The 25,061-nt window shown below is 40.7% G+C and overlaps 1 protein-coding gene across 5 annotated transcripts in view; it reads right to left on the minus strand.

Annotated features, from left to right (window-relative positions):
- PIK3CB (phosphatidylinositol-4,5-bisphosphate 3-kinase catalytic subunit beta) overlaps nucleotides 1-25,061 on the minus strand; it is a 430,104-nt gene that overhangs the window by 164,821 nt on the left and 240,222 nt on the right. For all 5 annotated transcript variants that reach the window (XM_029615666.1, XM_029615665.1, XM_029615663.1 and 2 more), the window contains 3 exons: nucleotides 23,693-23,860; nucleotides 22,003-22,092; nucleotides 2,522-2,770 (listed from right to left, as the gene is read on the minus strand). In XM_029615666.1, the coding sequence (XP_029471526.1) occupies nucleotides 2,522-2,770; nucleotides 22,003-22,092; nucleotides 23,693-23,860 (507 nt within the window). The remainder of the gene's footprint in view (nucleotides 1-2,521; nucleotides 2,771-22,002; nucleotides 22,093-23,692; nucleotides 23,861-25,061) is intronic.

Below are 25,061 nucleotides of genomic sequence, written 5' to 3' on the forward strand. Positions count from 1 at the left end.
GGGCAGGGTGTGGGGGCAAGGTCTGGGTGGGACACGGGTGTTCCAGGTCTGTAACATGAAGTCTGTGCATAAGTACTGATGCACACAAGCGCACACTGGAGTCCCCTACCGTTTAACTTACTTCTGCCGTGGATGGCGCGTAAGTTTTAAAATTTTTAAAAAAATCAGGGCAAGTCAGCAGGGTTTGAAGGGTCTGGGCTAACAGGGTAAAAGGGAGACTAACAAGGGGGTGTAGGAAGTCCTGCCCTTTACCGGGGTGTACTGGGAACGAACTGGAACAGGTGTTTGCATCGGTGCTCGTGCCTAGCAAAATCCCCCTACTTATGCAGTAGAGGCAGCATTTGCGTGCACATGCACACGTCCCTATAAAATTGTACGCACATACTGCCAATTTTATAACATACATGCATGTACGTACGTATGGTATGAAATGGCCGCATCCACTGGCGCGAGCTGGCATTCATGCGTACATGTGCGCCGGCATGGCTGTTTGGAAAGTTACCATGCCCCTGACTTTTGGCAGAAGTAACTCCATTCATTTTAGGATTTCCAACCTGTCCTAGGGACCCCACAGCCAGGTCGATTTTCAGAATATCCACCATGAGTATGCATGAGAAATCTGCATACATTGGAAACTCAGTACAAGTACATTTATCTCAAGAATATTCTTTGTGGATGTCCTGAAAACTCAACTGGCTGTGGGACCCCTAGAACAGGTTTCAGGAGCCTGCTTCAATATTCATTTTATTCCTGAACAATGGTATGATTTTGACTGTGCAAATTTGTAGAACCCTCAAGTTCTTATTTTTCAATGATGGACAAACAGACAATCTCTGGAGGGTCACTCAGCAGTTGAAAGTTCTTTATGTACTTTGTCAGACTGTATGTTAATGGAATATACTTAAAGAACTGAGATGGTGAATTTAGCAGCTAAGACATTAAGGGGTAAATTTTCTGACTTATGCAGGGGGCTATACGTGTGAAACTGGCATGGACATGTATAAGTATTCTCTGTGCATTATAAGTAGATTTTAAGAGGGTGAGAATAAGCGTGTACTGTTACTACACATACAAGTATATGCATACCGAGAAGGCAGTTTGAGGGTGGGTAGGGTTTGAAAGTGTGCATACATTTACATATTTTATATAAGGAGTATACAAATATGTCAACAAAAAATGCACAAATGCTTTTATATCTGCTAATCAAGTTGCAGAAATAAAATACCTTTATCTGCAGTTTTTGGGCAGGGGGAGCAAGTGGTGGAGGGCATGGGTCAACTGGTGGAGGTGATGGTGAACTGGTGCTTGGAAGCATGCACAAATATTTTCTTAGACAAGATATGCACGTACATTGTACAACTTTATAAAATACCCACCTCCACACTTAATCGGAGTTTTATTACATGCATATGTTAGAATTATTTAACACAAAATATGTGTGTATTTTTTTTAAACAGATAAATTAAATTATGCCTATCACTTCATTAAAAATGTGAGTATTGAAACATACATGCATGCTTTGGAATAGTGATAAGTGGGGTTTTATAAATTGTGGCTCCTGTTGCAGAATTTATAAAACATAAGCGTAACTTTAGGCACATCTACTGATGCACATATGTACTGAATTATGCACGCTATTGAAAATTACCTTCCTTAGTTTATCATTATTTTGTAACATATTTCCTATTGTCCTTATTCCATTTTAAAACCATAAAGCCTGAAAAAGGTTAGTCATTTATTTTCAGTAATGGCCTATATTATGCCCTGGCTACCACTAAATTCTAGAGTATATTTAAGTTTAGTCTAGTAAGAGACTGGACAGCTTCCTAAGTTATTTAGATGACAAAACTGTCCTTGTGGATCCCACCATGGAATTAACAATTATTTCTAATAAAGTGCAGCATAGCTAACCCAATATTAAAGATCCTATTGCCAATGCTGTGCAATGAGGCCTGTATTAAACTACTTTTAATCTCTATTTATTCTGCAGAATTTCCTAGAAAGATAAATAGTGCATTACTATATGCCATGGTTTATTAATAGATAAGGATTGCAAACAGTCTGAATTGACCTTTTTGATCTTTATCTGTTGTCATTTACTTTACTGCTATTTTATCTTGAAAAGCAACCGGGATGTTTGCAGAATTCTCTAGAGCCGACAACAGACCTGTGCACAACTCCATCTGTACAAAACCTGTACAGCACACACTGTTCTTTCATCTTTCTGGTTTTTTTTTAAATGCTCTCTCCTCCTTGCCAGACAGCATGTCCAGATGACTCAGGGAATAATGGCTAGCCCAAGGGTGCCACCGATTGGTTCGCAGGGATCACCACAGTAATGGAAGGTATCTTCCCACCCTGCCTGGATTGCTCAGGTCCAATCAGCCAAAACTCACAGGAGTTCTAAACCCAGATTTCCTCCCTTGCACAGGGCCAGCCTAACCTTTATAAAATGTACAATTAGAGATTCCTCTGTAGCAGGACATGTTAACATTATAGTAATTACAAATGAAAGTATTACCACTTTGCCAGCTTTCCTGATGGTCTGGTATTTGAGATTAGGAGCCTTTGTTGACTTTTTTGGCTTCATTTTATCCATCACAGCATAAACTGCAAAACACAGCCGAGCCATTCTAGGCAAATCACAGACATTGATATCAAATTCTAAAGTTTCATTCCAGATGCAATCATTCCTCGCTGGTATCTCAGTGCTCACAACAGGTTTGCACAACAGCTCAGTTCCATGGAAGAGGCCAGCTCTGGCCTGAACCTGTACGAAAAGTGCCAAGACAAAAGTCACAACCATGAAAATGTCACTAGATCATAGAAATAACACAAAAGGCAATAAGTATTCAAACTGTAAACACAGGAAATGTTACTCATATGGTTCTTCAGAAAATGTTTAGATCTCTAGCAATAGTTTTATCTAATTTACTGTGGCAAAGTTATCTGGATAGATGTGAAAGCAAAATTGCTTACCTTGTAATAGATGTTATCCCAGGACAGCAGGATGTAGTCCTCACATATGGGTGACATCACTGACAGAGCCCTATCCCGGAAAACTTTGTCAAAGTTTCTAGAAACTTTTGACTGGCACACTGAGCCCCACTGAGCATGCCCAGCATGCCATGATCCCTCGAGCCACAGGGGTCTCCCTTCAGTCTCATTTGTAGCAATAAGCTTTAGCCAAAAATAATATAATAAAACGTATCGGACCCAACTCCGCGGGGTGGCGGGTGGGTTTTGTGAGGACTACATCCTGCTGTCCTGGGATAACACCTATTACAAGGGAAGCAATTTTGCTTTATCCCAGGACAAGCAGGATGCTAGTCCTCACATATGGGTGATTAGCAAGCTACAGGCTGAGTCATCCTTGTATTGGACCAACAGTGTACAGTTTGTGCAACAAGCACAACTGGTGTACTGTTGGGAAAAATGAGGCAGCCTGAAATCATGGATGTGGAAGGAGTTGGGATCACACTGGAAACAAGTTCTTTAAGACAGACTGTCCGTAGGCTGAATCTGGTCTTCCTTCCTTGTCCAGGCAGTAGTGAGCCGCAAAGGTGTGAAGAGAACTCCATGTTGTGGCTTTATATATGTCAGCTATTGGCACTGAACGATAGTGTGCTACTGATGTTGACATTGCTCTTACTGAGTGCATCTTTACTCGCCCTCGGAGAGGGAGGCCTGCTTTTTCATAACAGAATTCTATACAATCTGCGAACCAGTTAGAGTTTGTTTGCCCACAGCTTTCCCAGGTTTGTTTTTATCAAAAGATACAAAGAGCTGGGTGGATTTCCTATGGGCTGCAGTGCGATCTAAGTAATATGCGAGCGTACGTTTACAGTCCAAGATGTGTAAAGCCCTCTCTCGTTGGTGAGTGTGCGGTTTTGGGAAGAAAGTAGGCAAGATGATAGATTGATTCAAATGGAATTCCGTAACTACCTTGGGGAGAAATTTTGGGTGTGTACGGAGTACCACTCAGTCATGTAGGAATTTTGTGTAGGATGAGTATGTGACAAGTGCTTGTAACTCGCTAACCCTTCTAGCAGATGTAATGGCTATTAAGAATATCGTCTTCCAAGTAAGAAATTTAACATCAGAGGAATCCATAGGTTCAAAAGGAGAACGCATGAGCCTCGTTAATACTACATTAAGGTCCCATTCTGTGACTGGTGGTTGGTGTGGAGGTTTAAGTTGAATTAAACCTCTCATAAACTGATATCGGTGCATCCCCGACAGTATTGTGATAAGCTGAGATTGCACTTAAGTGTACCCTTATAGATTAGGTCTGGAGACCAGAGTCTGAGAGGTGCCACAAATAGTCTAATAAAGATGATATAGTGCAGGAAAAAGGGTCAATACTGTTTTGTGTGCACCACATGGTAAACCTTTTCCACTTAGCATGATAGTTCTTTCGAGTGGAAGGTTTGCGTGAAGCTACAAGCACTTGAGACATTAGTTGAAAGATTGAGAGGTTGCAGAATCAAGCTTTCAACATCCATGCAGTGAGAGATAGGGATTGAAGGTTGGGATGACGCAACCTACCCTGATCCTGAGTTATGAGAGTGGGTGCTGTGCCCAGGCGAATTGGGTCTCTGATTGAGAGATCGAGGAGTATTGGAAACCATACTTTTTGAGGCCAATATGGGGCTATGAGTATCATGGCCCTTTGTCCTGTTGTAGCTTCACTAGAGTTTTGGTTATTAGTGGTATTGGGGGGATATGCGTATAGAAGGCCTAAATTCCAGTAGCGAGCAAAGGCATCCCTGGGTAAGCGGTTTCTCTGCATGTGCAGGGAGCAAATGTTGTCCACTCTGTAATTCAGTTGTGATGCAAAGAGGTCTACTGTTTGGTTGACCCCAACGTTGAAATATCTTGGTCGCTATGACGGGATCCAGGGATCACTCATGAGGTTGGAATTGACGACTGAGAGGGTCCGCTATTACGTTGTGAATGCCTGCTAGATAAGTGGCCCGGAGAAACACTGAGTGCATTAGGGCCCAGCTCCAAATTTGTGCTGCTTCTTGACAAAGGAGATACGAGCCCGTACCTCCCTGTTTGTTTATGTACCACATGGCTACTGTGTTGTCTATTTGTATCAGAACATTCTTGTGGGAAAGGCAGTCCTTGAAATCATGCAGCGCATAATGTATAGCTCGAAGCTCTAGGTAATTTATCTGAAATGTGGCTTCGAGTTTTGTCCATGTACCTTGAGTCTGCAGATGTCCAAGGTGGATGCATCTGTAGTTAACATCACTTGTGGAATCGGTTGTTGGAAAGGTAGGCCTGTGAGCAAGTTGTCCTCGTTCGTCCACCATAGGAGCGAGGACCATAGTTGTTGAGTTACGTGAACTGGATAAGACAGTGGTTGAATGGCTTATATCCACTGCCTTCTGAGTGTCCATTGAGTGACTCTCATGGCTAATCTGGCCATAGAAGAGACATGAACTGTGGAGGCCATGTGACCCAAAAGAGTGAGACATTGATGAGCTGTCACCTGCGTCCGTGCGCGTAGAGAGCCTGCTAACGAGGCAAGTGTCTGTGCATGGTCTTTTGGAAGGAAAGCTTTTGATGTTATGGTGTTTAATTCTGGTCCGATGAATTGCAACAGGTGAGATGGTGTGAAGTGGTATTTCTGGTAGTTGATTAGGAATTCCAACGAGTGGACTAGATTTATCGTGAGCTTGAGAGAATTGAGAGCTCCTTGTTTTGTTTGGCTTCTGATGAGCCAGTCGTCTAGATAAGGAAAAACGTGCACGTCTTCCTTCTGCAAGTGGACAGCTGCCACTGCCAGGCACTTTGTGAACACTCGAGGTGCCGAGGCAAGACCGAATGGTAGCACCCTGTACTGGAAATGTTGATGTCCCACTAAGAAATGCAGATATCTGCGATGAGGAGGGAATATTGGAATGTGAGCGTAAGCGTCTTGAAGATCCAGAGAACAGAGCCAATCTCCTTTTTGAAGTAGAGGTAACATGGTGCCCAATGACACCATCCTGAATTTTTCCTTTCGTAGGTATTTGTTGAGCTTCCGGAGGTCCAATATGGGACATAGGCCTCCTGTTTTCTTTGGAATGAGGAAAATGGGAGCAGAATCCTCTGCCCTGCTGAGGTAGGGGAACTGGTTCCACGGCCCTGGCTCTCAGAAGGGTGGATAATTCTTTTTGTAAGAATGTGGATTGATTTTTCACTGTCCAAGACGAGGTGGGTGGAGTATCGTTTGGTACAGTTAAGAAGTCCAGGTGGTACTCTTGAGATGTTATCGAGAGTACCCATTAGTCTGTAGTGATGTGCGACCAATTGTGATGGAAGAAAGTGATCCGACCACCTACTGGCAAATTTGGGGTCAGATTGGTAGGTAGGCTTCTTTTCTCTGGTGAGTTTTCAAAATCCCGAAGCCTGGCCTGTTTGCGGAGAGGGTTGAGCTCTAGGTGCTCTTGGTTGTCGGGTCTGCGATCTTTGTGATGGCTTTGATGACCTTCCACGGGTAGAAGGAGGATAGTATCTCCGTGGTCAATAATATGGCCTTTTTGAATCCCTCCTTGGAAGTCTTCATGTGGATGTTTGGGACTCCGGTGGAGCAGAGGATAGTTGATGTAATGTTTCCGAATGTTCCTTCAGCTGGGAGACTGCTTCACGTACTTTATCTCCAAAGAGATTATCTCCTGCACAAGCAAGATCAGCAAGTTTCTCTTGCACTTCTGGTCTTAGGTTGGAGGCCTTGAGCCAGGCCCATCTGCGGGCACTTATGCCTGTGGCAGACATTCTAGATGAAGTCTCGAAGCTGTCATAAGCTGCTCTAACTTCATGTTTCCCAGCTTCTAGGCCCTTATGGATAATGCTGTTAAAGGAATCTTGAAATTGTTGGGGAAGAGATTCCGATAACTCCTGAATTTGTTTCCACAGATTATGCTGATATTGCATCATATAGAGTTGGTAGGACGCAATTCTGGACACTAACATCAAACCTTGAAACATTTTCCAGCCGATAGTGTCCAAAAACCTGTGATCTTTCCCAGGAGGATTCGATGAATGAGGTTTAATTCTTTTAGACCTCTTTTGAGCTGATTCTACTACTACCGATTGGTGAGGTAGTTGAGTTTTCTGGAAGCCAGGAAAATGCTGGACTAGATAGGTAGCATCAGTACGTTTATTTACAGGTGGTATGGTGCAGGGATGCTCCCATAGCCTGAGTTGCAAGTCCACTAGAACTTCGTGAACTGGTATTGCCAGGACTTCTTTAGGTGGATCCACAAACTAATACTTCCAGAGTTTTCTGTCTAGTATCTTCTTCGGATACTAGCTGAAAAGGGATAATATCAGCCATGTCTTTGATGAAATTAGAGAAAGAGAGGTCCTCTGGAGGGGATTTCCTTCTTTCCTCCGGAGAAGGATCTGAGAGGACTTCCTCCGAGGAAGAGTCAGTATTTGGATCATCCCAAGTATCCGATGAACGTGGACGAGGAGGAGTTGATGGAAGAGGAAAGGATGGCATCGATGGCTTCACCAGTGGTCTCGATGGAAATAGTGGAGAAATCGATGGCCGTGGACGAGAGATTCCCGATGGACCTGGAGTAGGTTCAGCCATCGGTACTTCCTTTGTTATTCTTCTTCTTCCTCTTCCATCGGTCTTGGCATCGGGGCATCGGGTGGTTGCACTGGAATGGCACCCAATGAGAGTGTCCAACTTTGCTAATATTGGCGCCAAGAAGGACATATCCGGCACCAGCATTGGTGTAGGCATGTGTCGGTGAGGGTAATGGTCTTCGTGGTTGAACCGGAACCGGCGATGGACTCTGTGACTATATTGGAATAGACACCGGTAACAGTGGTGGAACCAATGTTGGCAATGGAACTGGCATCGAAGGTGGAACCGTCATCGGTGCTGGCATTGAAGGCATGTCACGTAGTGCGTCTCGAACTGCCTGGCAGATATAACCATCCAGTTCCGCCCTTATAGTTGGTGAAACCAGAGCAGCTAAGGGGGGAGGCAGTGAAGGCGATACCGGTATCTCCACAGGTCCCTGAGGAGGTACGGTTCCCAGCACGGATATCGGTGGGGATCGCCTAGGAGTCGAAGGCCTCGAAGGACACAGAGACTCCTCTCTCCAAGGTTTCTTCGGAGTTGGTTCAATAATTGTCGAGGGAACTCCAGTTATCGGGTCCAATTCTGGATCCTGAGGCCTCCGGTATCGATGACGGTGTTCTGTCGATGTTAGACGCCTTTTTCGATGGTAGATGTAGACTTTATCGATGACCGTGAAGGGGTCAGTGAAGGCCAATCACCTGCTTCATCCGGCCAACGTCTAGTTTTTAGAACGACTTTTCTAAATCGCTCCAGCCAGAGACGATTGTCTCGGTTGAAATCGATGGCATCAGTTGAAGATGGAATAGATGTTCCATTTTTTCCATGCGCGCTTGTCTGCCTTTCGGCGTCATCTCGGCGCATCTCGGGCACATCGAAGCATCATGTCTCTCGCCGAGAGAGTACATTCTCGATGTGTGGGTCCGTTATGGACATAGTGCGGGAGCAATTCGGGCACTTTTTAAAACCGCTAGCCATAATAAAGGCCGGACAGCCGTCGACGACCTTCTGACTAGGTTTAACAATAACGGAACCGACCAGAAAAAATTTTAAATACTCACCGACGGTGGAAAAAGGTAGACCCCTACGGTGAGATAAGTTTTTTCCGAAATTTCTGAACTTTTTTTGTAGTAGATATTCACCATATAGGGCTCCTATAACCGCGAGGCTAACAGCAGCGCGGAAAAAAGAAGACTGAAGGGAGACCCCTGTGGCTCGAGGGATCATGGCATGCTGGGCATGCTCAGTGGGGCTCAGGATGCCAGTCAAAAGTTTCTAGAAACTTTGACAGCAAGTTTTCCATGATAGGGCTCTGTCAGTGACATCACCCATATGTGAGGACTAGCATCCTGCTTGTCCTGGGATAATGCAAAATAACGGAAATAGTACATGCACTGTAAAAACAAAACTATAAAACAAGTTCATGATGGTATAAAGAAGGAAGAATAGTATCCAAAGTAAGAGAAATGGGGAAACCCTGAGCCACTGTAACATCATGCCTGGACTACTGCAACTCACTCTATTCTGGAATACTGAATACCCTCAACCACCACTTGTAGCTTGTACAAAATGATGCAGCCGGTTCTGTTCAATACCTTTGTCAATGAACATAGGAAAAGGGTTCCGTAACACTAAGATCTGAAACAGAGTGGACACACCTGATAGAGCAGAGAGAATGAAAAGTGATCCAAGAAAGCTTAAGGAGTAGTTGAAAATTTGGCAGCTTGGATTCAATCACAAAGCAAGAGAGTCCAAACACCACAATAATAAAGACCAACACAGGGAGAGAGGTTATATACATATTCAGAGGAAAAACACACCAAGAATGATTTAAAAAAAATAAATAAATAAAAAATAAAAAATTATATATATATATATATATATATATATATATATATAGCAAAAAATAATAAATAGTAAATTAAAAATTACTAAGGTAAAAATACTGAATGATAATATATTTAAATGTATATAAAACACAAATGTGCATGTAAATATATCTTTAAAATGTTTATCATTATATATCATAAACAGAATAAAATGACAAATATATTTATCGAACTGACATGGCTATGTTTTGTCTCATTGCCTGTTTCAGGGGTACAGAAACTTTGTAGTATATAAACAAGGGTCTTTTTTATAGTGCCTTATAGCTTGAAGGACAGGAGGAGATATGATACAGACTTTAAAATACCTGAAGAGTATTAATGATGCACAAGATTCAAATCTTTTCAAATGGAAATAATGCTGAAAAAACTAGGGCACATAATGTGAAGCTCCAAGGAGAAAGATTCAGGACCAATTTCAGGAAATACTTCTTCATAGAAAGAGTGACAGATGAATGGAATGCCTTCCCAGAAGTGCTAACGAAGACAAAGTCAGTAATGGAATACAAAAGGATGTGAGATAAACAGAGGAAATGAAGAAAAGGATAATCTGTGTTAACCGCATGGACTGGCAGGCACTACCTTTAAAAGAAGGCATGGGGGTGACCTGCACAGATTTTCAGTTACTATCCTAAGCAACTTGCTGGGCAGACTAGATGGACCACATGGGTCTTTTTCTGCTATCACTATGTTAAACTCCTAATCCCCACCTACAATACACTGGTCTACCTCCAAGCTAACTCAGCAGATCCCTAACCCCACACATACCCACTCACACCCTATGATCTCTAATATAGGGCCTGTCTAATAGTGCCATCGCCTAAAACAATGCGCCTCATCAATATGAGAAGAACATTCACAAGAGCAGTCTTAACCCTATGGAACTCTCTACCGCAACACAGACTTGCTTCAGACCTATTATCTTTCAGAAAACTGATGAAAACCTGGCTTTTTGAAGTAGCATTTGGTTCCAATTAGAGAAAGAGACCTTGTTAACTTTGTACAGAAACCTGTCAACACTATCTCACTCAAACCAGCCTCCTCCTTGATCAAAAGGAATGCTATAGTAAATCTTTAGTTGGGCTGAATGGGACCCTATCATACCTGTTACTTAATCACTGCACTGTATGCTGCTGACTATCACTAGCAACAATATTGCATCTTCCCAAGTACACTGTACCATCCCACTGTTCTAGCTTCCTGGATCTTATGTACAATCTGTACTCAGTGGTTCTATCTGTAACCCATTCCTATTCAGTGCTCCTACAGTGGTGACGTGTAATTCACTGTGATGTGCTGTACAGAACTAGCCTATTCTGTAACTTGCTTTGAACTCCCAGGCTGGGAAAGCAAGTCAAATACATATGATGATTATGCAGTGTGATTTTTTGTTTTGTAGCTACATAGGAACTTGCTTTCTTTTCTTATTGGAATACTAAAAGTGATTATGGATACTATCTTTTAGAGTGTACAGGGTAGTCTGCTGAAAGATGGTAGCAATCCATGGTAGTTTTGCTGATCCAATGATTTCAATGGAGCTGTTTGAGCAGATTTAGGGCCAATCACAAAACAATCTCACATTGCAAAAGTTACTTCTGGTGCTTGAAGACATTCTCTTCTTGATACTCAGATGACAATTCCTAAATATGGTAACATCTGTGTAAATCTCAGAGCCTCCAAAAGCATCTTTTTTTCCTAGGAGCAATATGGCAACAAACAGTTCCTTAGGCAAAGAACATTTCTTATTCATGCACCTACTACAGAAGTGACCCAGCTGATTAAGCTAAAATGTGTTCAGGTTTACTATGGATACATCTGAAAGGTAATTAGCTGCAGATTGTGAATTACTTTCACATAAAGAATGCTTAAATCTTTAAGAAGTGTAAACTAAAATTCAAAATATATAAACTCCACAATCACACTATTTCCCCATGATTTTGCATAGGCATAAAATGAAAAATTTCACATCATTATTGAAAGAATTTATCATCTTTTTGTGGCCATTATACCAACTTAGATCAAAATATTAACCAGTAAAAAATATTTTTCTTCTAAATGCAATTATACTTTACTATTTGGGGATAACTTTTGAAGTCATTTCCACATATATAAAACACTTTTGCTTATATATGGGCATTAGAAAATTGACTGGGGCTCTGTGCATGTAAAGTACATATCACCCAGTTTCATGTGCACTTTTATGCACATTAGAAAAAGGTGGTGGGGCTGGAATGGAGACTTAAAATTTTTTTTTTAAATATTTATTTAAACTAACCCACACAAGTTATACCCTCTGAAGAGGAGATATAATTTCATGCAAGTTAATCTATTATGTACTGGGCCAATTACCTGAGCATTTTCAAAGTGAACTTAGGGGCACAAGTTTGCTTTGAAAATGCAGGCTAAAGTCTACATGTACAAGTTATATACAGACTAACTTTACCCCCAGTTATAAAATTACCCTTTTAAATGGCAACCTATCAGCATTTTTTATGCTGCAGACATGTCACAGAACTTAAAAAGTTTGGCTGCAAGAATTCCTTAATTTATTCGCAGCAAGACATACTGTATGTACCTTAAGAGCAAACTGTAAAAAGCGTGGTCCTTTTGTCAACATTATGAACCAGAACTCTTAAGCAAATGAGACATACTTCCCATCATGGGATCTTTCAATAGTCAGTGTCTAATTTGAAATAACTGTCTGCACAAGGAACAATGATCTCTATTCATAATATTATGCTATTAGCTAAATATAACAAAACGGGCAACAGAACACTACTGGTTGTACTATCCAAGCAAATCACAACATAAAAGCAAATCAATATAAAAGTACACATTCATTCGTTACTAGCTATAGATTTTGTGCAGCCCAAAAGCAGATTATGTTCTGGTTGTGATAATGCCACTGTAGTCCATGAATTTTAGTTTCTTTGGGGCCAAACAATGTGCTTTCTATGGTATGTAGCAGCACAGAAACACTCTACAGAAGTAACATTCATCACTCTTTTGCGAGTCTGTGCCAATACATTTATAGGCCAGTGTGTAGCATCTGCAGTGGACATGACTGGTGGAGAGAGACAAGAGAGAAAGGGGAGTTTCACATGCAGAAGTGATGATGTCAGAGAAAAGTGTGGTGCATATGCCTTTTCTTACAGGATTCATGAAGCACTTCTGGCATTTGGTGCTGTCACCATGGCATTCTGCAGTATCCATGACCTCTTTTCCAAATGTCCAGTCTCAATAATTGGTGTTGAATTACAACACAAACAAATCCGAACTACCAAATTCCTGTTCCATAATCTCATGAAACATTATGATGTCTAAAGTAGTGCTGGCCAGTAGGGAGGCTGAATTATTGTAATGTTGGGTAGAAAAATAGATCAGCAGTAAAAATTAACATTAAAAAATCATTTCTTATTTCAAAGGTTTGTAATGCATTGCAGTGTGCCTGCTGACTCTAGATACATTAAGAAATCTGTCTAATGATTATATATAGCAAGAAGACAGTAGCTAAGTGTGATGCCAAGCGGTCAGGACCAGTCAGAGAACAGACACCAAGCTGAACTGTGAGAAAAATCTTTTTAAGCTTCTTTATTAGTGAATAATAAACAAAACAACTTAGCTGGTTTGTGAAGTTCAGCAAAAAAAAAAAAATTGTAACTTACAGTTCATTCTCTCAAGACTTCTGGCTCTCTCTCTGGGCAAAAAACATTAATAAAGGATTTTGAAGAATAAACACGGGGGCTGCAGATTGAGACAACCAAACAATGGCCACCGCACATTACCACATATTAAGGTGATATCTAAGGGACCAGCAAAAAAATCAATGGCCCAATAAAGAACTAAACTGACAAAAGGTGGGGGGGGGGGGGGGCGCGGGCGGGATGAGTTATCTTTAAAATCAACAATGTGGGGGGAAAAAACTCTGAGAAGAGGGAATATACTCTTCAAAAATACGATGAGGTACACAAGTTAGTGCTGTTCTTAACCAACAGCTCAGCTTTGGATGCTATAATTCAGTGATGAAGAATTATTTCATCTGCATGTGTAGCACAGAGTTTGCTCTATTAGACAGAAAGTTCTAGGCTCTTGTCTCGAGTTTGCTACTGAATGGGACTTAGCAAATCACTTTGCCTCCTGTGGCAACAGCAATAGTATTTCTCTCTCACATTTCCCATACCAGAAGCTTTCATACAATATGCAGTCACTGAAACTCCCACTTGGCAAAACCATTCTTCTAGAGGCAGCTGCACAGATACAAACCTTGTAAAGTATATCCTGGGTTTTTTTGCACTATTATAGTAAACAGATTTGCAATAAAAAGCTACACTCTGTGTTTTGAGGTATCACACACAATAGAATTTAGTTAGGCAACCTTGCATCACCATGAAATGTCTATCGGGGCATATCTTCACCAGGTGTAACCCACTGAGGAGAACCACAAGTGGCTGGGTGCATCCTGAATCCTGTGAGCACACCAGTGTAAGGGATGTGACCGTTCAATCCTCAGCATGACAACCTGTGATGTGTGCATTATATTTATTACATTATGCAGCTTTAAAAAAAAAAAAATAAATAAGTACCGCAGCTTTAAAGATCATATTTACACAGTATAGATTACCTGCCTACAATAAAATTCACACATATCACCTGAGAATTCTTCTAATATTATTAAGCACAAGAGCAGCTTTTGCTTAAAGTAACCTACAATTGGAAAGAAATTTCACCTATCAATGTCTTGCCCTCTCCTCTCCCCTCCCTGAATTTAGACACAAAGTAAAAACATTGTTTTTCGTGAGGATTTTTATATGAAATTTTTTAGCAGATAGTCTCTTGAACAGAACACAGTGGGCTAAGTGAACTTCTTCTGTGAACAGCAGAACACTTGTAGTACCTGCCTGCCAAAGAGAATGGAGAGAATACAATCAATGCATGCTCTCAAGGAGGCCATTATGTAAAGATGTGAGATTGTGCAATAAATTTCCCATTATCATCTTGTGGTCTGTAATGCAGTCAGGAAATGTTGTTTGCAGTTTGTTCCATGTTGAGTTTATTAAGAATAAAAATAAATGAAAGAGCAGGTACTGGACAGCATTATACAATCCAGGTTTGTCTTTTAATCTGACCCATGCAAAACAGTGTAATACAATGTCTATCGTTTAACTAAAGTGCAAGCATTAGCATTTTAATGTACAGCAATCCTTTGTTGTATGGAAACTCACAATGTATTTGCTTTAACGGAAATTCCGTTTTGGCATCAGGATTCAATATACGGAATGTGCAGACTCGCTGTAAGGTAAAATTTAATTTCCTTTCCTTGAATCCTGCCACACAAGTCCAGACATGTGGGTTTATTTCTTATTCTGAGAAGAAAGAGATAGAAGACACCACTTTTTCTATGATGTCAACACTGGTACTTACTTGCTGTGCAGCCTAGAGAAAAATGGTATTCTAATGACAAAGTACTTTGCGTATCAAATACTTACCAAAACATATAAAAAACTATAACTTGTAAAACTGAAAGAGGATCTTCTAAGAAAAATTACCTCTACCTGCCTCCCTGAATGCAGAGGAGAAAGAACAGGAAACAAGATCAAAGAGGCAGAGCATTCTGTAAAGTTTTCTCAAATTGTCTCCTCAGATAGACCCAAAAGTCACCTCTTTCTCAAAGTGAGGGCCCCAAACTTCCTGGGAGGATCCTGGACTGCAGTAACAGAATTCAAGGAAGGAAATTAACATGCAAGATTACATTTTATCTTCCTTGTCATCCTGCTATACCAGTCCAGATGCCTGGGAAGTGCCCAAGCCCAACTAACTTGGGAGGGAAAAGATAGGGCCAATCTGAGGATGCCTATTCCAAAAGCTGTGTTTGCATGAACATCCAATCTGTAATGCTTGGAGAAAAGAGTGCAAAGAAGTCCAAGTGACTGCCTTGCACATATCTTCTGGGGCAACAGCCACAGCCACCACCCACAAAGACGACTGAGCTTTTGATGCGTGGGCCTGGAGGATCTCCAGAGCCTGTCATCCTTTTAACATATAAGCAGAGGTAAGTCTCCTTAACCCACCTTGCTGAGGTTGCTTTGGAAGCAGCTTTGCCCTTAGGTGGCCCAAACAAAATAATCTGTCAGATTTTCAGAACAAATCAGTAGCTTGAACATAATCTACTTTGAAGTGTCTGAAAAAGCGGAATATAAATACAAATTAAAAATTAAATAAGAGTCTTCATGTTCTGCAAAGAGTAAAAGTTTGCTTCTGCCCAGAGTTTTTCTAGACCAGTGATATCCTGAAGTTCCATAAACAGGTCTGGTTTCAGGATATCCACAATGAATATGCATGAGATAGAAGCAGTGTATGCAAACATTACGCATACATATTCGTTGTGGATATCCTGAAAACCAGACCTGTTAGTAGCACTCGAGGACTGAAGTTGTCTACTTCTGTTTCTAGGCAGTGCCCGAGGAAAGAAGAGGGGAGCCCGACATATACAGCTGCAGATCCGTTTTAGAAGAGGGAAGACTGGGCCAAATCTTACTAGAGATCATTTCACTTTTCACATTCTGCCTCATCCTGTGGGAAGTAAAGTGGCAATGTCTGCAGCATGCCCACTGTCTGGAGATTAGAGCAGGAGTGCCAAGAGACAGAGAAAAGCATTACTTTAGACAAATTAGATGTTTTAAGGATCCGAGTAGTGAACAGCAGACTGAAATATCTAAGGCATTTAGGCTTGCAACATCCACAGCAGGAACAATCTAAGAAAATAAAGGCAAAATGTCATCAAGCAGTAACGTCTTAAGTGCTTCCAGGCAAAAAATAGAAAGACTGCTGATGTATGGATCAAAGATCAAAAACAACATAATGTCTGTATACAGTGATAATTCAAGAGAAGCCACGTTTGCATGCAGATAGTGAGCAGGGGGAGAGCTTTGAAACTTTTGCTAACAGTAATAGGCAATTTGCAAGATTTAAAAGCAGCATGGCTTGCACATCAAGGTGAGTGGGGTGGGGGGGAGCCAGTTCTGATGTAGATATTACTTGGGAGTATCCTGAATTACGGAAGAACATAAGATATGCCATTCTGGGTCAGAGCAAAGGTCCATCAAACCCAGAATCCTGTTTCCAACAGTTGCCAATCCAAGTCACGAGTACCTGGCAAGTACCCAAACATTAGATAGATCACAAGCTACTGTTGCTTATTAATTACTGTCATAGAAGTTTATGGATTTTTTCCTCTAGGAACTTATCCAAACCTTTTTTAAACCCAGTTACACTAACTGCTGTAACCACATCCTTTGGCAATGAATGCCAGAGCTTAACTATGTGCTGACAGTAAAAGAATTTTCTTCGATTTGTTTTAAATGAGCTGCTTGTTAATTTCATGGAGTGCATCCTGGTCCTTCTATTATCTGAGAGAGTAAATAACAGATTTATATTAACTTATTCAAGTCCTTTCATGATTTTGTAGACTTCTATCATAACACCCACCCCCCCCCCGGTCATCTCTTCTCCAAACTATGAAACAAAAACTATTTTTAAAAAACCTAGCCACAAAGGGAATATAAGGCTCACAAGAGGGTGAGAGATACTGGGGCAAAAGGGAAGAGGAAGAGGGGGATCGAAGGAAGGGTGGAGAGCTGGTCTTACCTTCTTGAAAGCTCCCTGGAACTGGATTGTTCAACAGAAGGAAAAAGCAAGCAAGCAAGCATCCCTGGAGCACCCCCCTCTTCCCAATCTGAACACACACCTGCAGGATCCAACTCAACTGAAGGAGGGAGAACTAGTCTGTTACCTCAGGAACCCAAAGGTGTATTATTCCTGGTCAGACAACCAGGCCTGAGTCCATAGCACAGTATGCTGGAGACAGAGAATGCTGGTAGGCTAGTGTCAACTCACAGGTATATATGGGGTAACATCATCAAGTCTGCTGGTTGGTGTGCATAACTCGTTCATATGGACTGGTCTGACTGAAGAGGAAACTAATTGTTTTCATGACAGGTGGTAATGGTTAATAAAGTGAAAGCAGGACTTTTGAAAATATTTCTTGAAAAGGTGGCAACTCTTATTTTAATCTTGATAGGTAAATCAGGATCTTTACACCATCAATGAAAAATCCCATTGACAGTAACTCCCCTTTAATTTAACAAAGTGCCTATGAATTTCTGTGCTTGCCAATAGCGCAAAAGGATAAAGAAGGCATGCCATACAAGTAAAGTAAAAGTTCCATTATCCCAACACTCAGTTAAGTGGAAGCTCAACTAACCAGCATATAGCAGCATGGCTTTTCTTTTTACACATGCTCATTTACAATCCTGCAGTACCAGACTTAGCACTGGGAGAAGAAACATCACAGCCACTTCTGCCACAAAAGGTTTAAACACAATGTTAAATCAACATTTAAAAAGGTAAGGGAGGAAGAGCACACTGGGTGAAAGGAGAGCATTCTCAGATCACCAGCATGGACAAATTCTCCATGCATGCTGGATAAAGGGGGTTTTCCTGTACTAGACATTCCTTAGTATTTAAGAACATTTTGAAAATAATGGCTGTTTAGATACAGTTAGGACAAGTATTAAAGCTGCAAGACTCCAGGATGCCATGCTATAGATAAGATGTCTGTCCTTGGGCTTTTGTTGTATTTTAACCATGGCAATGTGGCAGCTTTGACAGATAACATGTCTCAATTGTGATTCTCAAGTGCATTTGGAACTGTGACCTGTCAAAGAGGACCAGGGCTCTTATGCCTCACTAAGAGGTTGCATGGCACATTTTAAATTTTAGGAAAAAGGCATACAAATGATTATGGCCTGATTTTCCAAAGTTTCACCATAGAGGGCCAGACATTACAGAAAACAGAACAAACAGGTACAGCCTACAGTTTCCTGTGGGAGCTCAGGGGTAGGTTCTGAGCCAAGAGTTAAGACAATTCTACAGCAAAATTTCTGAAAATGTGACAGTTACATACATGTGTAGAGTTTTACTTATTAAATAATGTAAATTTGTGTATCTTAGTAAGTTTTCTGGTTTTTTTGTTTTTTTTTTTGGGGGGGGGAGAGGGTGGAGTATGGGAAAAGGAATCTCTGTCAGGTGTGGGAAAGGAAGGAGGGATGATCAAAAGATAAACAGAGGGAACAGGCTCTTGGAGATGGAGGAAGAGAAAAATGGAAGCCTGGAGGGGGAGGAATTCTGGATCTTCTGTAAAAGGCTGTGCGAGAAATCTCTATTCTCACACACATCCTTTTCCTCTTACTCCCCCCTCCCCCCAGTGCCCATCCCATTTATTAAACTGATTTATATTCCATCCTTCTCCCCATCAGATTCTCCTTATCCATCCCACTCCAACTTGGCCCCAACAAACCAGCTGACAGCAGGAGGAGAAAATGGTGCGTCACATGGCTCAAATTGTGAATCCAGTTCCTTGCAGCAGAGTTGGAGGACATAACCTTTAACTGTTTTTATATTTATATTCCTATTTTCCATTTTTAGTGTTAATTTTATTATGATTGTTTTTGGTAAGTGCTTTTAATTTTGTGATATTGCGGCATAAAAATGATTCAACTAAAAAATAAACCCTAGGCACTGCCACTTCTTCACCCTACAGGCTGGCAGTGGGTATTAGTGAGGCCCAAGGAGGTAGGGCATGAGAGTGGGAAATAATGGGTGATAAACAAGACAGGGGGTGGAGGAAGGAGATAGGAGGAGAAAGAGCTTCCCCCCACCACCAGACTCAGTTGCCCATCTATTCTTTCCTGCAATTACTGAGTTCACGCAATTCCATGGCAATGGCCAGATTTTGCAGCATCTGCTGTGGCATTGCAGAAAACCAGGGGACTACATATAGAAATATTTTAAACACGGTTCCACCAAAAAAAAAAAAGTCAGAGAAAGAGCAAATAACCAGCCACTTAAGACAATTTTAACTATGAAGTTTAACCATTTACATTAGAAATTTTGGTACAATGTTTGCACTGATTATAAAGGTTTTAAAGCATGCAAATCTAACTTTAAATAAAGAGGAAAGTTGCCCCATGCCTGCATCACAAGTGTGCAAACTGAGCTCTGGCCCTCTCCCTGTACTCTCCAGCTCTGCCCCACCTTCTCTGTATTGTCCGATCAACTCTCTACTATCACATATGGAAATTGTGCTCCACCCCCTCTCCGGCTGTACTTTCTGAATTATCCAATCCCCTTCTCTACTACCACACAATACACCTGAGCTCATCCTGCACTCTCTACTGCCAGTATTTCTCAATTATGCACCTCCTACACTTCACAGTATTTCCCCATCTTTGGATGGGCTTTTGCTACTAACTGTAATATAAACTTAATAGAGCCATTAAAAACAGAATTTATAGATCTTAGGATAGTAAACCATTCATGCACCCAACAAATCTAAACAGCACCTAACAACAGAAGTTAACATAATATAATCCTTTGCTTAGCTGCAAAAATAAAATTTAAAATACACATGGAGGATTTTGCCCCATGAGTGTCTTGCTGATCAACTACAATACCTCGATTCAGTTCTATCAATTCCATTAACTTATAAACACCAAAGAAGGACGTTACATCAACTAATTTCTGTGCTGCATTTTTATTTAATGCTTGGCACAGAATGGCATGATAACAGGCTAAGCACCAACAAATCTTTTGTATCCTAGTTCCTTATAAAGAAATTGGACTTATAAGATTATTGATTCCATGCTTCTACCTGTTCCCACCTCTAACAACTTTTGAGCCATTCAAATTTGTGTCAGGCAGTGGAGCCTCAGTAGCCCTGGCTCATACTTTTCATGCCCTAACATTTTGAATCACTTTATTTCATACAGGGTAAAACAGGCCAGTTCAGTTGAAATCTCAGGGAGATCACAGCACATTGAGATCACTAAGCATTTTTAAAACTGCCCTGCCCTTGCCTGGGGTCACCAACTGACTCCATCTCTTGCCTAGTTTCCTAGAGAGAAAAAACCCCCACCCATCTCTAATATTTAATTATGTACTTATTACATAGAAATTCACCTAATGAACAGATATAATCATATGCAAATTTCTGCACCAAAAGAGGAAATGAGGCCTTTTGAAATATTTAAGGAAACAACAAAGAAATAGATGCCCAAGGAAATCTTTGCCAAATCTTTATTGGGTGGAGACGTGTTCATTAAAAATGCCCAACTCAGGCCGAGTTTCGCCACATTCCAGTGGCTGCCTCAGGGGCTTGAATTTGAAAACACCGATAGAGTCACAATGGAATTCAAAATGTCATCCGCAGTATAGACATATCTTATATGAAGTAAGTATTTATTTATTTATTTAAAAAATTTATATACCGTTTTATAAAATGAGTTTTTGTCAAAACGGTTTACATGATTAAAATTATTCAAAGAAAATCAAATTAAAATAAGTTAAAATATACAAAAATTAGTTAATAGCTAAAATTTAGCTTAAAGATAAATCAAATTAATTACTCAAAAACAAAATAATAAAATATGTTGCCTTGGACTACTTATCAGGGGAAGGTAGGGAAAGGGGAGGGGTATGAAAAAAATGGAAGTGTAGCTAATAAGAGGGGAATAGGGAAATGGTAAATGGGAAGGAATGAGATGAATCTGATGGATGTGGAAATGAAAATGAGTGAGCATTAAACTTGTTCTTGAGTGGATGTTTGAAATGCGAGTTGGAACAAATATGTTTTGAGTGATTTTTTGAAATGAGATGGATTTGATATAGATCGGAGAGGATTTGGGAGTGAGTTCCAAAGGATGGGGCCAGCTACCGAGAAAGCTCTCTTTCTGGTGACGTCTGTTGGTTCCATTCACTAAAGGCCTTCTCTTGAGTGATTGACAGAGTAATTTTGGAGCCAAACATTCCAAACCTTCCAAAGTAATAAGTTGGGAATTTGGCGCCAAAATGAACTTTAAATAGTGAGCTGACATCGATCTGATTTTCTGTATTGATAAGGGAGGAGACGGTCCGTGTTGATCTACAGAGAACGTATGTGGAACCATTAGTGAATGGAACCAACAGATGTTTAAGCAATACTTACTTCATATAAGATATGTCTATACTGCGGATGACATTTTGAATTCCATTGTGACTCTATCGGTGTTTTCAAATTCAAGCCCCTGAGGCAGCCACTGGAATGTGGCGAAACTCGGCCTGAGTTGGGCATTTTTAATGAACACGTCTCCATCCAATAAAGATTTGGCAAAGATTTCCTTGGGCATCTATTTCTTTGTTGTTTCCTCATGGCTTTGTTAGATCGCCTGCCTTGCTGTTTTTTGGGTCCATCCCTTTTGAAATGTTTATACATTTTGTCTGGATCTGATGCAAGTTATAAACTGTCTCTGCACGCCCTCCACATTTAAGTTTGAACGCCCCAGAATTAGTAGCACTGAGAGTAGTCTTACATGAGTTGAAATCGACCTGCTCCTTCAGAATGAATGATCATAAATAACTAAGGTTTGGGGAACTTGAGGGGGAAGGGTTGTCATATCTATCATTAACATTTTTCGCTGCATTAATATTACGTACCTTAACGTTTTCTTCTGCATTCACTTTACTACCCCGGACCAGTACAATCTTGAAAGGGCTACAAATATTCCACACACTCTGGGCCATCAGCTGCAGAATAAGTTAAAAATTATCACATATTGAAATGATTTCTGAATAAGGTTAGGATGAAAAAAAGTCAAGACAACACAACATCTGCATAGGTGGTCTTGTCCATCCTTGATATGTTAAATGTCTTGAGGCAAAGAATAAATGTCTTTCATACAGTCTGCTCTGACCTTTTTTGGCCAGATAGACTCTTCCTCCTCCTTTGGCTTCTATGAAATTTCAGAACTTATTTCAGTCATACTCACTACCATTAGAATGGGGAGGAGGCTCCAGGACTCAGAAACCATGGACCTTCATTTCCAGCTCCTTTTTCTCTTGCTCTGCCCTCTGTGTCCCCCCCACCCCTCTTCTCTCCCCAGTTTTTCCATATTAGCTTGCCTACATTCAAATAGGATAATTAATTTTAGTAAATGCAAGCCAACTACATGTCTATCCTAATTCTTCCAATGGCAAAGCCATGAAAATTGTGTGAACTTTAAAGTCAATACATTTATGTCAAATTTCAGCTCACCATTACATCTAGCTAGACAGTGCTTCAGAAGACTGTGAAAACAAAGTGCAGAATGCCAGATTGGTGTCTGACTAGACACAGATAGGATCCTACACAAATCATCATTAATGAAAATAAGCAGCCACCTTGCTAAAAACCAACAAGCATGGCAGTAACTGATTTCAACAATCTCATTCAAATGTCATTTAGCTTTCTACTTTTAAAAATGATTAGGTAATTAATACAAATTAAACTGAAGATTCTCTGTCACAATAAGAAAAATGCTCAGCTAAATCCTCAGAGGGAAATTATTTCATAAAGCCATAATATGAAATTCTTCCACGGATATTTCCTGTCCGTTGAGATTGGCTATTTTCCCTCTTTATAATTGGAAACAAAAATTGTAAGAAAAGAAAAGCAATGAATGCTGAAATGTGACATGAAAAAAACCCCCAAAAACCTATGATATATCAGATGTTAACATGATGATGCATTTATTCCATATATACATCTATTTCCTGGCAGTGATGATGTGCAGACAACCAAAACGAAGAATGAATAAAGGAATAGAGGAGAATAGAGGAGTGGCCAACTCCAGTCCTCAAGAACGACAAACAGGCCTGGTTTTCCGAATATGCATAATGAATAAGCATGAGATAAATTTACATACAATGAAGGCAGTACATGCAAATCTATCTTATGCATATTCACTGCAGATAGTCTGAAAACCAAACCTGTTTGTGGTTCTTGAGCAGCTGATTTGGCCACCTTTGCAGTAGAGTTTCTGCCCTTTCAAATACCAGAACACAAACAGGCAAACTTATCCCCTTAGGGTAGAAGCAGGGAATCTCCAGTCCTAAAAGGCCAATCACTGATTGGGTTTATCAGGAAACCTTTAACAAATATGCAAGAGATGTGTTTTCATGCACTGCCTCTAATGTATGCGAATTGAACTTGTGCATATTCACTGGGAATATCCTGAAAATCCAACCGATGTGGGGCACTCAGACTGCAGTTTCTTCATTCCTGCCTTGGGATTTGCACCCAATAATTTTGCAGGATTTTATGCACAAACTTGTTTGTTCAATTTTCAACTGAATGTACTGCACTTACAGACATGGTTCGTGTTTTTGGTGGCAGAGGAAGAGGCAGGTTGGATGGATTTCTTTTTATGGCTGCTTGAATTGCAGTCATTTCCTGCTCACATATTTTCTTTATGTTGCAACATTCAACAAGTGTCAGCTGAGGCAGAGTTCTGTTCATCACACAGTTGCGGATATACTGAAATCAGAAGGAAACCAGTTGTTAGCAGCTGATAATAAGGCTTCTATTTCAGTTTGGAACGTTTGACGATCATGCTAAATCTAGCTGCAGCGCTCTAGATATCCTTAAAAAAAAACAAAACTGTGAATTAAAAATGGGATGCAACAGGAAGGCTGCAATTTATATCCAGAATTGCAGAAATAGGAAAATGGAGTCAACTCATTTTTAATGATATTCAGGAAATGTGATCTATAAATTCTGCACCTTTTATTTCCTATAATTCTGCAAATACCAATGTCAATGTCAAAATTGTTTTATTATAAACTCAAATAAGAGTTAGTACATTTTTCTTTCATTTCTGCAAAGTTGAATGGTGATTTTTAAATATTGAAGGAACAACAGGCATTTCCATATTTCTCATATCTAAGTCCCACATAGCAGGCTCATAAATAAAATGAGAAGCCTAGGAGTGGGAGTCAACACGGTGGAATGGATTACAAATTGGTTGACTGACCGGAAACAGCGGGGAATGGTAAATGAAGCCTACTCTGAAGACTGAACAGTGTTAAGTGAAGTCCCTCAAGGATCGGTTTTGGGCCCAGTTCTGTGCAATGTCTTTGTGAGTGACATTGCAAAGGGGTTAAAGGGAAAAGTTTGTCTTTTTGCATATGATGAACATAAGAAATTGCCATGCTGGGTCAGACCAAGGGTCCATCAAGCCCAGCATCCTGTTTCCAACAGAGGCCAAACCAGGCCACAAGAGCTCTGCAACAGAGTGGACACTCTTGAAGGAGTAGAGAGAAAGTAATGATTTAAAAAAGCTTGAAGAATGATTGATGCTTTGGCAGCTATGTTTCAATGCCAAGAAGTGCAGTCATACTCTTGGGGAGCAGTAATCCAGTTGAACCATATGTGATTAGGGGTGAAATACTTATATACTCGGACCATAAAAGGGATCTTGGGGTGACAGTGTCTGGAGATCTGTAGACATCAAGGCATTGTGACAAGGCAATGGCTAAAGCCAGAGGGATGCTGGGCTACACAGAGAGAAGAATAATCAGCGGGGGGGGGGGGGGGGAGCGGCTTTTGTACAGGTCTTTTGTGAGGCCTCACCTGGGAGTACTATGTTCAGGTCTAGAGATTGTATCATCAAAAGGATAGCGACAGGATGGAGGCGGTACAGAGCAACCAAAGTGGTATGGGGTTTGTTTTGGAAGAC

Source organism: Rhinatrema bivittatum, chromosome 9 (genome assembly GCF_901001135.1).
Source record: "Rhinatrema bivittatum chromosome 9, aRhiBiv1.1, whole genome shotgun sequence".
NCBI classification, from domain to species: Eukaryota; Metazoa; Chordata; class Amphibia; order Gymnophiona; family Rhinatrematidae; genus Rhinatrema; species Rhinatrema bivittatum.